Source organism: Astyanax mexicanus, chromosome 9 (assembly GCF_023375975.1).
Source record: "Astyanax mexicanus isolate ESR-SI-001 chromosome 9, AstMex3_surface, whole genome shotgun sequence".
Taxonomy (NCBI): Eukaryota; Metazoa; Chordata; class Actinopteri; order Characiformes; family Acestrorhamphidae; genus Astyanax; species Astyanax mexicanus.
This window is the reverse complement of record NC_064416.1, coordinates 9,865,577-9,881,956: the sequence shown is the minus strand read 5'-3', so window position 1 is coordinate 9,881,956 and position 16,380 is coordinate 9,865,577. Positions and strand designations below refer to the sequence as shown.

The 16,380-nt window shown below is 45.0% G+C and overlaps 1 protein-coding gene across 3 annotated transcripts in view; it reads right to left on the bottom strand.

Moving 5' to 3' along the window:
• tspan4a (tetraspanin 4a) overlaps positions 1 to 16,380 on the bottom strand; it is a 194,812-nt gene that overhangs the window by 45,789 nt on the left and 132,643 nt on the right. For all 3 annotated transcript variants that reach the window (XM_022679476.2, XM_022679477.2, XM_022679475.2), the window contains one exon: positions 13,222 to 13,296. In XM_022679476.2, the coding sequence (XP_022535197.1) occupies positions 13,222 to 13,296 (75 nt within the window). The remainder of the gene's footprint in view (positions 1 to 13,221; positions 13,297 to 16,380) is intronic.

Sequence of the window (16,380 nt, the reverse complement as noted above, 5' to 3'; positions counted from 1 at the left end):
AGTGTAATTACGGTGCGTGGCAGTGGACAAAAAGCTATTTTATTAAACGTGAGGAGACGAAACTCAGAGATGTCCGTCTGGACGGGACTAAAATTACCAGAAGACAATGGAGCTCAGCAAAAAACTGTAGATAATTGAGCCTGTAATTTTTTCGTTGTTCCGAAAAGGAATAAAATCACAGAGGACCCCCATAAAAGAGAAAATTACCCCAGAACCCCCTGAGAAACGAATCTTGTCTGGATAGGGCTTCTGTATGTTCTGATTTCTGTTTGAATGGTTTTGATCAAAATCAACACTCTGAAAAAATGCCCTTCCCTATTCATGTTTTTTGGTTTCTAACAGAGAGAAAACATGACCAGAAGAGTGAATTTGCACAGCTAAAATGGAATGAGGGATTAAAAAAAGGACAAACAGATGAGTTAAAGTTTTTTTTTTTGGTGGCTGTCGGAATGGCTTGTGTGTGTGCAAGTAAATGGACTTGAATTGGAGGAACTAAGGATGAAAGAAAAAAACAAATAGATAAGCGCTTGTCAAAATTAATGTGCATTAGAGATTGAGTGCCTTTAAGGTAGTAAGTAAACTGGGATTTGGTATGAAAATCAATGGAAATCTCAACTTTTATTCATCGCCTGATAACTTTGAAAATGAGCCTTAATCTATCTGGAAATAAAATGCATTAAAATTAAATGAAACTGCTGGCGAGTTTGTGGACCGCAGAGGGTAAAAACTAATCAAGCCATTTTGCCATTTTTGATTGGGGGGGCATGGTTAGGATTTCCACTGAAGTAGCTGTACATCTGATGTTAGCTTTTGCATCGGCAGATTAACAGATTAATCTATTTACACTGACAGGCTTTGCATAAACACAGCCTGTTTAATTCTGAGCAAATGCACCATGTGTCAGATCAGCCTGCTCTCAAGAAGAATTCCTACATATGTGACTGAAAAAAGGCCATTACAGGATTAGTATAATAGGTCTTGTTCCTAAACAGGGATTAAGGCCTAGTCTTAGAATGTATTTTCAAGGGAAAGGCTGAATTTAAAATGCTGTTTAGGCTTAAACACAGGTTGGGGGACTGCCACAATGTGTAGTAAATATAGGTTGTTCCAAACTAGCAATTGATGATTGATTGAGAGGCGTTATAAGAGTGTAAATATTCCATGATAATGACTGTCTGAAACTGAGTAAAGGTAGCTGACTTGATGCATTGCTGTCTATGTTGCCTCATGTGTGAGTGGTTTAAAAGATATAGATATAGGTTAAGTTAGAGGTCAGTAATTTGTGTATACGAGGGTCTAACTTGCGTGTCTTAATAACAACAAATTAATCACACAAAGCAAAATATAATCAATGAGTGTGTACATACTGTACACATTAAAATCAGATTGCTGTACAAAAAAAATAAAACATGTTAGTAGTGTAAACTCTTCCCTAACTCCAGTCTGAACTAACTCTATCAGCAGCCAATGAAAACAGACCTTTGCTGAAGTGATCGTTTATCTGTTACAAAAGAAAAAAAAACACACAGTAGGTCACAGGTTCTGCCACTGCTGCACAATTTTTAGCTATTGAATGTTTTGCTTTCCTACAGCTCTTTATGTAACACAGACAAACCAAGTCTCCCTGAAGCTTGGGGAGTCTCCCGCATTTCAGTAGTGGCTTCTTGATGCCCGCGAGTCACATATAATCTCCCAGAATTCAGAACGAGCGCCCCAAACGCGCTCACAGGCCACAGACTTTTATTCTCTAATCGCGTGTGGGAAGGAGAGAGAGAAAACAGAGAGGGTTCTGATTGGCCTGTTCTCTGCAAAGAGTCTGTGAGACAGCCAATCAGTTTTTAGTGTGGGCGGGCAGTGTTTTTCCCCCCTCCCGGACGGGATTTGTTCAGTGAGTGAGAGAAAGCAGATCATGGCGGAGGCATTATTAATAATTATTGTAATATGATATTGTCAGGGCGGGGTGCAGGGTAGACGAGGAGGCGGACGCAATTGCAAACCAAAAACGGGATTTATTGAAAACAAACACAAAATACACAGGGATAAACTCAAAACAAGACTGAGGAAACTCGGGACAACAATGGAACACTGACAGACGAAAAACGTACAAGGATCGACACCGGGGAAATGGAACACGGACCTTAAAAAGAGGTGCACACACACAGGGAACAGGAAACACCTGGGACGAAGGGGCGGAGCTAGAAAAGGAACACAGGTGAGTGGAAAAACACTGGAGAGAAACACAGACCTAAGAATAACACAGACATACGAAGCAGACAGACCAAGGACCTGACCCCCCCTTTAACGCGCAACTCCCGGGGCGCGCAAAAACAGACCTCCGGGAGCCGGGCAAGAGGGGGTGGAAAACACAACAGGACACCAAACAAGACTAAGAACAGAAGAGAGAGGACGGGACAGGAAACTGAAACGTAGACTGGACAGGGAAGAAAAGCTGGGACTGGAGACTAGACACAAACGGAGAAATTGACGGAACTGAAGACAGAGACTGGACGGGGGACTGGACAGGGAACGGAGACTGGACATGTGGCACAAAAGGAGACTGGGACCGGACTGGGGACAGGACACATGGCTGAACAGGGGACTTGAAAGGAGATTGGACATTGGACTGGGCTGGGGACGTAAACGGAGACAAGACAGGGAACGGAGACTGGGACTGGACAGGGGACCGAACAGGAGACGGAGACTGGACAGGGAACGGAGACTGGGACTGGACAGGGGACAGGACACAGGGCTGGACAGGAGGCTGGACACGGGGCTGAGACTGGACAGGGGGCTGGACAAAACTGGACAGGGGAACTGGAACAAATACATTAACAGGAACTGACACGAACACAGTAACAGGGACAGGAACAGAAAAACCACTGGGGACAGGAACCGGAACATGGACAGACACGGGAACCATGACAGGGAGAGACAGGGGCACAAAAAACACAAGAGGGTGCCCAGGACCAGCATTACTGGGGGCAAATTCAGGAGGTCTAGCTGGCCTAGGGACACGGGGCCTAGGGCCAAACATTGTTCTTGGAGTTGGCTTGGGGGTGTACAAAGTTCTAGGAGTGGGCACAGGATCAGAGGCGGCCGGAGCCGCGGGCACAGAGTCAGAGGCGGCCGTAGCCGTGGGAACAAGGTCAGAGGCGGCCGGAGCCGCGGGCACAGAGTCAGAGGCGGCCGGAGCCGCGGGCAAAGGGTCAGAGGCGGCCGGAGCCGCGGGCACAGAGTCAGAGGCGGCCGGAGCCGCGGGCACAGAGTCAGAGGCGGCCGGAGCCGCAGGCAGCGCTGATACAGAGGCGGCGGGAGCCGCGGGCAGCGCTGGTACAGAGGCGGCGGGGGCCGCGGGCAGCGCTGATCCAGAGGCGGCGGGAGCAGAGGCGGCGGGAGCCGCGGGCAGCGCTGATCCAGAGGCGGCGGGAGCCGCGGGCAGCGCTGATCCAGAGGCGGCGGGAGCCGCGGGCAGCGCTGTTACAGAGGCGGCGGGTCCTGCAGATCTGGAAGCGGCTGGCACCGCTGGCGAAGAAGCCGCTGTAGCAGGAGCTGAGAGTGCGGCTGCCGCCAAGACCCGGACTGGAGCCGCAGATTCAGCAGTGGGCGTGGTTGTAAACACCGGACCGGAGCTTGCTTCCGGAGCCGGAGTCGAGGATCTGGAAGCCGGCCGGGCTGGTGAGCTGGAAGCCTGCCGAGCTGGAGATTTGGAAGTCGGCCAGGCTGGAGAGCTGGAAGCCGGCCGCGCTGGAGTGCTGGAAGTCGGCCGGGCTGGAGAGCTGGAAGCCGGTCGAGCTGGAGTGCTGGAAGTCGGCCGGGCTGGAGAGCTGGAAGCCGGCCGAGCTGGAGAGCTGGAAGCCGGCCAAGCTGGAGAGTGCGGTGGAGCTAGCAGGCTAGCTAGCTTAGCTGGAGCTTCAGAGAGCGGCGCTGCCGCCGCCGCTGTCTCGGGGAGCGGCGCGGCCGCCGCTGAAGTCTCGGGGAGCGGCTGAGCCAGCAGGCTAGCTAGCTTAGCTGGAGCTTCAGAGAGCGGCGCTGCCGCTGCCGCTGTAGTCTCGGGGAGCGACGCGGCCGCCGCTGAAGTCTCGGGGAGCGGCTGAGCCACGGGAGTCACGGGGCGTGGAGCCTCAGCCGCGTGCTTCTTGGAGTGCGGATGAGTTGCGGGGGTCTCATGGCGTGGAAACGCAGCCGCGGGCAACACAGGAGTCTGGGCGGCCTCTCGAGCTGTGCGTCCGAGAGCCGTGTAGAGCACCGCCCCTGTGGGGTACGGTAAGGGGGTTCTGGCCGGTGCGGTGTAGAACTCCTCTTCGTCCTCGCTGGACGCAGGTGTGAGGAGATCGGAGTAGTCCCAGAGAAAGGACTCCTCACAGCCTGCATCCACGTCACCCCCGTCCTCCTCGGAGCTGCTGGGAGCGCAACCGAGGAAGTCCCACGGCTTCCGCTCCACGAGCCTCGGGTACTCGTAGGTTTCACCCAACCTGAGACGAGTCCCGAGGCTCCCCGCACACACCTGCAGCGCCCCCCCAAGCAAATCCTCCCCGGAAAAGGGATCCTCCTTCGGCTGGTGGGACCCCTTAGAACGTCTACCCCGAGGCCTGTGGCGTCCTTTAGGCCTCGGGGATTCCAACGCCGGGGTCCCGCATGGAGCGTGGCGAATCGCCAACCTAGAGCCGGTCCACGGGTTCGCTGCGTCCATTTTTCGGTCGATCCTTCTGTCAGGGCGGGGTGCAGGGTAGACGAGGAGGCGGACGCAATTGCAAACCAAAAACGGGATTTATTGAAAACAAACACAAAATACACAGGGATAAACTCAAAACAAGACTGAGGAAACTCGGGACAACAATGGAACACTGACAGACGGAAAACGTACAAGGATCGACACCGGGGAAATGGAACACGGACCTTAAATAGAGGTGCACACACACAGGGAACAGGAAACACCTGGGACGAAGGGGCGGAGCTACAAAGGAACACAGGTGAGTGGAAAAACACTGGAGAGAAACACAGACCTAAGAATAACACAGACATACGAAGCAGACAGACCAAGGACCTGACAGATATGAAATGTTTTTGATGTTGTGCAATTTTTTGTGATATTGTAACTGTCAATTTTTGTCAAATAAGGGCTTTCCCCCCCCCAAAAAAAAAAGGAAAGCAAAAGGAAGACCATACAGACCACGTCTCCCAACCCACCACTTTACCCAACAACATTTTTACCTTTTTATTTTGTTTGCTTCTGCAAAAATAGCAGCAAAATCAACAACTGCAGCAAGCTAACGCACTTCCATGCATGCATCTGTATCTCCTAGGTAACGTGAGCTAGTCACAAGCATTTTTGCGTGTGTGATCAGGAATCTGGTGGTGGTGTAGTGTATCATGCTCAGTCATGTAATGTACATGTATATTGGTTCAGATTCTATAAAAATCTACACAAAGCAGTGGTGTAGTGTAATATGTTCGGTCTGCTTATATAATGCTCCGACTTTAAAAGCTGTGAACTATATTTTTCGAACTATTAGGTGCTCTTAAAATCCTTTCATTTTTACAAAAATCGACAGTGTGCCTTATATTCTGGTGCACCGCATGTATGAATTTTACCAGTCAGATATAAAGGAGCAGTAAAGCCATTTCGCTGAAGTACAGCGTTATAAGGGTGAGTTTTCAGTGTCAAGTTTCTCCAGCACTAAGGCTGGGTGCAGCAGCATTAGCATTAGCGACTAACCGCAATGCTATCTCTTTTGCCGTTCAGAAGCGAGTATATCAGACTGTAGTCTGCATGTTTACCATTCTAAAACAAGCTATGTGGGATGAACTGCTAGCGCTGCTAATGCTGCTGCACCTAGCCTTAGTGCTTGAGCAACATCACTGAAAACTCACCCTAATACAAAATATTGGAAGTCTAAGCTTACTGTAAATAAATAGAAGTGCTTTACTCACCCAAATAAACAGTTTTCAGGAGAGAAATCTGTGTAGATTAACATCCAGCGCTCGTTTGACTTTGAAATAAAATGTTTTTTTTTAAGAATTACCGTTTTTTTTACTTAGGCGCTTCCCTCAGTTTTACCATTAGAAAGGAAACATGACGACACCCTTGCTCACATTAATGTAGGCATCCTTACTAGTGTTGCTTAACCCTCCTGTTATGTTACAGGTCAAATTGATCCATCTTAAATGAAAAATACTTAAAAGTACTTCATGCTTAAAATACAAATCAACATACAATATGAAAATGGTTCATCTCACATATTTTCAACCACCCCCTGCAAAAACTAAAACTAAATTGCAATGTTATGTTTCAATGTCATGTAAAACTATTGTTTTATATGTTGGTCTTTCAAAAGTAATAAAGTAGTGAAACATTAAAAAAGGCTTAAACATGTATTTTTTCATGAAAAACAAAAATTTACTATATTGATAATAATTAGCAATGAAGCAATAAAATATTCACATTGTTTGTTAGGATTTTTTCAGACATCTTTGAATAATTAAACATGCACCAGGTCAAACTGACCGTGGAACACCACTGCTGTTCCTGACAAATGAACATAATAGGAGGGTTAATGCATTATGTTTATGTGCGCCTTATGTATGAAAATAGACCAGAAAATAGACATTTATTAATATTGCACTTTAAAATCCATAAAATACGGTAATGTATCCAAGACTTCATCTTGAATTACTGAACTGGAAAACAAGAAGATTCAAGATATTGATTATATTCAGCTCTGTGCAGATCTCATTTATACTTATAAGCAAAAAAACTAACACTGCCATCATACCACAGTTATTTCAATGCTTCAATGTGATTGGCTGAAAGAGCTTACTGGAGTGCTAATATTGCACAATAATAGCTGTGTCTGAACCTGAAGGTTGCACGCCAAGAATTTCGTTCAGCCAATCACAGCTGCAGAGCAATGATAGTTTTCGCTTTTCTTAATAATGAAGAGCTTAAAGCTGCACAGAGCAGAACATCGGGTCCCACTTTATAATAAGTGTCCCTAAGTACTATGTAGTTACAGAGTAACAATCTATGTAACTACAGTGTAACTACTGATGAAGTACACATTGTTACAGATTAACTACAGAGGTACAGGTTATGTAATTACACATGTGTATTAAGGTTAATTTTGACTTGTGTAAGTACACATGTGTACCAGGATGAGTGTACTTACACATGTGTAACAACGTTTCCTAATTACATACTAGACAATAGCTGTTGGATAAGTTTATACTCAACTTATCACACACACACACACACACACACACACTATTACACATGTGTAAGTACACACATATTGTTACACACGTGTAAGTACACTTGCTCTATCACATGTGTAAGTACACTCACCCTGGTACACATGTGTACTCACACAAGTCAAAATGAACCTTAATACACATGTGTAATTACATAACCTGTAGCTATGTAGTTAATCTGTAACAATGTGTACTTCATCAGTAGTTACACTGTAGTTACATAGATTGTTACTGTGTAACTACATAGTACTTAGGGACACTTATTATAAAGTGGGACCGAATATCGTCAGTGCTGCTTTCTTTTACAAGTATTTCATACAGTATTTCAGTGAACTGCGAGTGATACAAAACATACATGTGCAGATCAGATCTATACACACTGAACCATTCCAACCCCCGTCTCTTTTAAAAATCTTCAAGGTCTGGAGCTGAATGATCGCTATCTGTGTAAGATTAGTCAAATAAAGAAAAAAAGAAAGGAGACACTGAGTATATAAAGCATCAAAGGGGGAAAAAAAGGATATAGATAAACATTTATCTCCACAATCTTGACCTTCGATTCACAGCAGACCGTAGACCATGCTGAGAGCGGGCAGATGAGCGGCTCTGATTGGCAGGTTTGCTCTAAGGGCGGCATGTGAAGGATTATAAGTGTTTATAGCCTTCGACTCGCTCGCAGTGCTGAGTGGTGGAATTCTAGAGTCGGTGGGCCTGTCAGTGATGGACTTAGTGTTACTTAAGTGATCTTACTAAAGTGATGCAGACCTGCGAGGTCTACAGCTTCATGACTCTGACTGTGAGGTGCTTTTAGTACCACTGCTTTCAGTCTTCTACAATGTTCTGCTCTACACTATATGAACAAAATTATTGGGACACTCCTGATTCATTCACTGGGCCCAGTTCTCACCCTACACTCTGCACAAGGCGTGTTACGATGCTCATTGCTATCTTAAACCACACCAAAACAGTCTATTCTCATGCTTTGTGAACATATATACACTGATAGGAGTGGCGGTCTGGAAGTGAGTCTGGGCATGTTGCTATCTTGACAGGAGAAAACACAGGTGCACCATATGTGCAGCATATGTACACCACCGATCGTTTTACACACACACACACAAGGACATGCAGTAGTGCACAAACCCAACATTTACATTAACAATAAACAGAATACAAAATAAAATAGCATTACTGTTCCTGTAAATGACCTGCTCGCAATCCTTCACAGTGTGAAGTTTCCTCTGCTGAGAAGCGCAGAAGCGCTGCACCATTACAATAGCAATATGCCAAAATCACCAAATCAGAGGGAATGGTACATGATATGCTGATTGGTTTATTTCACATTATTTTATCCAATATGTTTTTTTTTTTAAATGTGTTTTAGATGTGACCAAATGTAATTGTAACATGTAGGACAATACTATTATGATATTACACTGAAAACAATTATCCTTTTAATATTATAAAAAAAATTTGGGAGAGTTAAAAAGCAGTTACGAAGAAAATAAAAGCTCAACAGGTAATAGTGGAATACCTCCGCGAAGCACCACGCGCTCAGCCAACCCAGGATGCAGGAAGCTGTAACACCTTAGCCCATGTCCGTCTTCTGTTTCTCCCTCATTTGGTCTCTTGTGTTCCTGCCCCTCTGTTTACCTGTCATGTTTCCCAGCCATGTGCTATTGTTGTATTTAGTATCTGTCTCCACCCTAGCTCCGCCCCAGCCCAGATGCTCACGCCAGCAGGACCCACCGCCTCTGTATCAGCGCTGCCCGCGGCTCCGGCCGCCTCTGGATCAGCGCTGCCCGCGGCTCCGGCCGCCTCTGACTCTGTGCCCGCGGCTCCGGCCGCCTCTGACTCTGTGCCCGCGGCTCCGGCCGCCTCTGACTCTGTGCCTGCTGCCACCCCAGTTCATGTGCCTGGGCCACCCACCTCTGCTCCTGTGCCTACTCCCAGGTCACGAGCTCCTAGACCCACCGCGCCTGCTCAAGCTGCACCCGCCGCGCCTGCTCAAGCTGCACCCGCCGCGCCTGCTCAAGCTGCACCCGCCGCGCCTGCTCAAGCTGCAACCGCCGCGCCTGCTCAAGCTGCACCCGCCGCGCCTGATGCACCAGCAGCTCCCGCTGCTACAGCCTCAGCTCCAGCAGCTCCCGCTGCTACAGCCTCAGCTCCAGCACCAGCAGCTCCCGCTGCTACAGCCTCAGCTACAGCACCAGCAGCTCCCGCTGCTACAGCCTCAGCTCCAGCACCAGCAGCTCCCGCTGCTACAGCCTCAGCTCCAGCACCAGCAGCTCCCGCTGCTACAGCCTCAGCTCCAGCAGCTCCCGCTGCTACAGCCTCAGCTCCAGCACCAGCAGCTCCCGCTGCTACAGCCTCAGCTCCAGCACCAGCAGCTCCCGCTGCTACAGCCTCAGCTCCAGCACCAGCAGCTCCCGCTGCTACAGCTCCAGCACCAGCAGCTCCCGCTGCTACAGCCTCAGCTCCAGCACCAGCAGTGCCTGCCACCCATGTGGTACCCACTGCTCCTGACCCTGTGCCTGCTCCTAGAACTTTGTGTGCCCCCAGGCCTGCTCCCAAGTCACGGGCTCCTAGGCCCCCGGACTGTACCCCTAGCACTGTGCCCAGGCTGGCTCCCCTGACTTTGCCACAGACATTTCCTTGGACATTTGCCAGTCCTGGGCACCCTCCTGTGTATCTGGTCCCCGTGTCTTTCCCTGTTTTGGTCCCTGTCTCAGTTTGTGTCCCTGTACCCATCTCAGTCTCTGTTTCTGTTCCTGTCCCCGTTACCATGTTCGTGTCTGTCCCTGTCAATGTATTTGTCCCAGTTCCCCTGTCCAGTTTCGTCCAGTCCCCATCTTCATGTTCGGTCTGCTGCCCAGTCTCCGTCCCTGTCTAGTGTCCAGCCCCCTGTCCAGTCTCAGCCCCGTGTCCAGTCTCTTGTCCAGTCTAAGCCCACTGTCCAGTCTGTGTTTCAACCCCCTGTCCAGTCTCAGCCCCCTGTCCAGTCTTTTGTCCAGTCCGTGCCCCATGTCCAGTCTAGGTCCCCTGTCCAGTCCCAGTCTCCATTCCCTGTCCAGTCTCTGTCTCCTGTCAAGTCTCCGGTCAGTCCCTGTGTCCAGTCCCCTGTTCAGTCATGTGTCCTGTCCCCATCCCAGTCTGCATTCCAGTCTCCGTCCCATGTCAAGTTCCCTGCCCGGTCTCCGTCTCCTGTCCAGTTTCCATTCCCTGTCCAGTCCTCTGTCCAGTCTCCGTTCGTGTCCCCTGTCCAGTCCCTGTTCCCTCTCTCTCTGCGCCTCTGGTAGTGGCGCCGTTGAGGGGGGGTAATGTAACACCTTAGCCCATGTCTGTCTTGTGTTTCTCCCTCATTTGGTCTCTTGTGCTCCTGCCCCTCTGTTTACCTGTCATGTTTCCCAGCCATGTGCTATTGTTGTATTTAGTATCTGTCTCCACCCTAGCTCCGCCCCAGCCCTTCCCTATAGCATTAATGTTCTCACCTGTGTCCTGTCTGTAACCCCGCCCCCTCGTCATCCAAGCCCAGGTGTTTCTCACTCTCCTCTTGTATTTAAGCCCCTCTGTTTGAATGTTCAGTGTCGAGTCTTTTGTATCCTTGTATCCTTGCTGTCCGTTCGTATCCTTGCTGTCCGTATGTATCCTAGTCTTAGTTTAGTAGTCTGTGTTTCTTAGTCTTTGTTCTAGTTTTATATTCTCCTTGCCTTGTTTTTTTGTAAGTTTTTTGCGTTACCCGTGTTTTGTTTACTGTTTTATTTTATCTTGTTTGTTTAAATAAAATATATTTGCACTTACGTCCATCCCTCCCTCCTCCATAACAGAAGCTCAGAGCACCAGTTTAAATGCATGATTCACACTGATGTCAAATATCTGCAGATACTTCATTGTCCTGGCGAGCCCTGGATTAATCTACACATATATCCCCTCTGAAAACAGTTTATTTAGGTGAGTAAAGCACTTTTAGCCTTTACGCTTGTTAGCTCTTAAACATATATTATGTTTAGGTAAAAACATATATTAGTCGCACCGTTACATAAGCCGCAGTGTTCAAAGCATGCAAGAAAAGGTAGTGGCTTATAGCCGATAAAATTAAAATATGCTGTTCGGTAGTAGACAAAAAGAACGTTTGGTCTTCACAAACACCAGTTAACGTAAATCAAGCAATTAACAAGAGCTTAGCACCTCTAGAACCCTCCTTAAAGCCAGTTGGAGAACCATTCCAGGTTCTCCCTCATAAAGCCACCTACTGAGATAATCAGCCAAGAGTGGCAAAAGATGGTACTTGGAAGAATCTTAATTATAAAACATATTTTGTCTTGTTTAAAACTTTTTTTTTCACATATTTGAACATGTGTTCCTTCAAAGTTTTGATGTCTTCAAAATAATAATCAATAATAATAATAATAATAATAATAATAATAATAATAAAAAGTATAATAAAAAAATAAGTATAATTAAAAATTAAGAAAAATGAGAAGGGGTGTGTCCAAAATTTTGACCGCTATTGTATGTACTGTATATTGCAGAACAAGATACACAATCCCAATGTCTGTTTTTTTTCCAATACACTGCTAAAATGAAGCTGAATTAAATGGTTATTTAATCAAAGCCATAGAAGAGCCATGATTGGTTGCATAAAAAGAAAAAAACATTTAGAGGTAATAGATGCAGGAGTGTAAAAGATTCACTTTAAAAAAGTTATTTTAACTTATATACCTTTATTACAAAAATAGGGCTTTGTTCACAAAATGTTCTTAAGAAGACTTTTTAATTAAATAAATAAATAAAATTCTGACATTCTCTATTGTGTTATTATGTAGTGTACAAGAACTGCCGGATGCCTCATTATAAGAGGAGAGCTGTGTTTACACCATGCCATAAATATCACATAGATATTTACTAGGACTTGTCTCAGAAACAAATTTAAGAAAATGATTTCAAAGAAACTGATGAATAAGGTCCATTATTCTTTTATGCAATTATTTGTGGCATCCCTCAAAGAACCATTTTAAGCCCACTGCAGTGAAGCTAAGCCAGCATCTACGCACCCGTTTAAAGCATGCTTGAACTAATACAGAAGTAGAAATGGAGCACTACTGAAGGACTACTTCAGGACTGCACTGAAGCTGCTCAGGACCTTCAGCTTCTTCAGCAGAGGAGCTGAAGTACGCTAGAAGATGCTCATGCCTTTTTGATGAACTCTTCATCTAAAATGAAAAAAGTAGTAATAACTCAAAGGTCAGAAGGGTGACCAATCACAAAGCAGGCTCTGTCACTGATGTCACAGAATAAGACTGGATAAGACAGGACAAGACTGAATAATGAGTACAAATGAATTATCTCGTGTATAAACTTGAGTTTATAGTGAGTAGGAATAAGGGCCACAGATTAAATGGTTAATATAGTCTTCCAATCTATGGTTTATTAGCGTGTAACAGTAAACACCTTCTTTACTTGTTACTTTCAGTTCTCCGCCATTGCACACTGCTGATTTCACTCACTACAATTCCCATACGGCTCCTCTTCTAGAAGGACATCATGAACATCATGAACAGTTCTAATGCTCATCATCTCCTGAGTACTGGATCAATCTCACCTCTTTGTATTTACTGCTTGTGTACAGTATATACCCTGTCTGCTCCTTTGTGACTTTGCAAAGTATTGCCAACTTTCACTGATAAGCAAAGCAGGCATTATTCCTGTCTGCATATCTCTCCATTTATTTATCTTTTTGTACCTTTTGGATTGTTTGATCTTCTGGTTTTGGCTCTGATTTGGTTTCTGGTTTATGATTCTGCTTCATTTATGTCTGTTTTGGCCACTGGTTACACCATTAAACTTGATTTTAACTTTATGTTTTGTAATCATCAGACCAGTCATTCTAGCTTTGCAACTGTACAGTAAAATAAGAGGATTAAAAGTTAAATTGGTTATTTATCAAAAAACTGAACACAGAAGGTTTCTTACCTGATCCTGATAAGCAAAGAAGAGGATGATGAACAGGATCTCCAGAAAGAAAATCAAGAGGAGCAGAACAAAGAACTGTGGAACAGAAGAGAAGGACTGATTAGACAATGATGACTGATGGCGCATCAATCAATCAATCAATTAATCAATCAACTAATTAGTAGAAAAAGGCAGAGATCAGGTCACTTTCAAAACACATAGGAGAGTAGTATATTTTTTTTACTTTTTAAAGAAAGAGAAGAAAGACTAGCAGTGACAGAACAAGAGTAAGAAAAATAGAGAGAGTAGAGAATAGGAAAAAAGGTAGAGAAAGGCAGAAAATATAGTAGAGATAGAAAGAGACAGAGGAGGATAGAGAGAAAGTAGAGATAGCATAGAGTATAATAGAGAGAGAGCATAGTAGAGATGGAAAGAGAGACAGAGAGAAGGTTAGAGAGAGAGTAGAGATAAAATATTAGAAAGAAAGAAAGAAATATAGAGAGAATGTTAGAGAGAGAGTATAATAGATAGAAAGAAAGAGTATAGAAGAGAAAAGACAGAAAGAGAGAGAGAAGGTTAGAGAGACAGTATAGATAAAATAAGAGAACTAGAGAGAGTATAAGAGATTGATAGAAAAAAAGAGTATAGCAAAGATAGAGAGAGAGAGAGAGTATAGTAGAGACAGAAAGAGAGACAGAGAGACAGTATAGATAAAATAAGTGAAATAGAGAGAGTATAATAGAGATTGACACAAAAACAGAGAGTATAGTATAGATAGAAAGAGAGAGAAAGAAGGTTAAAGAAAGAGTAGAGATGAACAAGGAGAGAGAAAGAGAGAAAAATATTAGCGAAAAAGAGAGAGAAAGAAAGAGAGAAATGGGTGAGTAAAGATAAAGACAGCAGTTGGGAGCCGCTGATTTAAACCCTGTCTTTTTGTCATGGATGTGTGTGTGTGTGTGTGTGAGTTCTGAGCCAATAACCTTTAAAACAGCCTGTTCCAATAGCAGGGTTGCCAGAGTCAAACAGAAATCCACACAAAGCAGATTTCTGGCAGTGAATCAGGTGGAGGAGGAGGGATTTGTGGTGTGTAACCTGTCTCTGAATGAGGAGCGTCTGAATGCAGCTCACACTCTGCTCCAGGGTCTGATCTGAGGGCCACATTTATCTATATATGTGTGTGTGTGTGTGTGTGTGTGTGTGTGTGTGTGTGTGTGTGTGTGTGTGTGTGTGTGTGTGTGTGGATTAGTCTTTTTTTTTCATTAAAATAATTCTGAGGAGACTGAACAACATATTGCCACAATTCTTCTAACATTAGGATTTTTTTTTTCAGCAGTGGTGCACGCCCACACTCCTCCTCCTCCTCCTCCTCCAGTGCATTAATATACAGTCTAAGCTTTCTGTTATTATTTGATAGGCTGTTGCAAAAGTCTTCAATTCCCTCAAACCTCAGTGACCTCTGCTGGGAGCAGAAAAAACATTCTGATATGATGTTTTTAACCTGTTAAAAGGTCACACAAAGCCTATTTTTAAAAGTAGCATCAACAGGTCACCACTAGACCACTAAATATAGCTAGTTTTGTGACAGAAACACTGTATTGTGCTTTGTTGGTGTGTTTACTGGGACTTAAAAAAATTTCTGTATTTGTAAACTGTAGTTTTGCAATTGTTTTTTAGTGGTGAAATGGCAAAACGGCAAAAAAAAATGCCCTGTAAAAAATCCAGTATTTTTTTTTTTTTTAAACACTGGCAGCATGTTTTACAGCGTTTACTGTCACTTTTACAGCATTTACTGTCTCCACGGTAACATTAGGTTGGCAAGCTCAACGCTAACATTAGCTAGCTCTCTGCTAACCTTAGTTCTCATTCCGGTAACGTTAGATAGCTTGCTGCTAATGTTAGCTAGTGCACTGTCGTTTACTGCTGTCTCTTTGCTGTGAAGATGCTTGAAGATGAGGAAGAAGACACCGCAGACATTGCCTTAGGTGTAATACAATGATTTATTACCAAAAGACTAAGACAATATCTTATCAAGGATCCCTAGGCCAGACTCTTGGGGACCTGTTTATATATGGTGTTAAGGTATACATCTGAAAGCACTTAAGCCATACATAGCCATAGACAGTCATAGGTGGAGTCTACCTAAAGTACATACATTAGTGAAAGAGTGTGAAGAGAAATATAAAGACAATATATGACAATACATATGCTGAAAATATACTTCAGCTCTCCGCTAACCTTAGTTCTCTCCCGGGTAATGTTAGCTAGCTTGCTGCTAATGTTAGCTAGCCCACCGCTAATGTTAGCTAGCTCTCTGCTAACCTTAGTTCTCTCTCTGGTAATGTTAGCTAGCTTGCTGCTAATGTTAATATATGCTTTCTCACCGGCATTAAACAGTCCGCCTGAAAATGTAATAGCTTCAGCATATTCATAGTAAATGTAAGACTGTCTCAGCGTGCTTCCTTTTTCGGCAATGCTGTTCTACACAGTGCTCCGCAGCGCCTCTAGTGGTATGGTGGTATGATAAAAATGCATAACGGTTTTAAATTCCCCTCTGGTAAACTATATGAACCGGTATACCGGCCAGCACTATTTCTGTGCATCACTAATTTTCACGTGTGTGTTCATAGTGAGGTATTGGTGTACAGTAATAGAGCAGCGTGGTGCTGTTGGTTATGTAATGATGATGAGCATCTGAGCCCAAACCAGAGGAGCTTTGAGAGTCTGGAGGGTTTTTACTGCTGCTCTGTTTACATTCATTTTCATCTCCCTCCCTCTTCTCCTAATCTTCATCTCTCTCTCTCTCTCTCTCTCTCTCTCTCTCTCATCAGTCTTGATCAGAGATGGTAAATTTTAATGGGACGGGGGTCTCAGTGTAATCACTGCCCGCCTGCAGAGGATAATGACACACAGGAAAGGCGAGTCGGCCGTTAAAGCGAGTCGGTGACGTAAGGAGCTGCTTTAGGAGTAAACATCTCGCTGTCCCTCGTGAACAGGAGAATATTTTAACATAAATCTCTGCTGCACCTCGGCTCCGCTGCAGGCCATAAAACCACCTCGGAGGCGTTCCTGCTGCCCTGTTCCTCCGGCTGCAGAGAGGAGCCATTACTACACTACACTAACCAGAGATCAATACACCATCCAGTCCTACTCTCACACTGCACCACTCAGCCAACAGGAGAA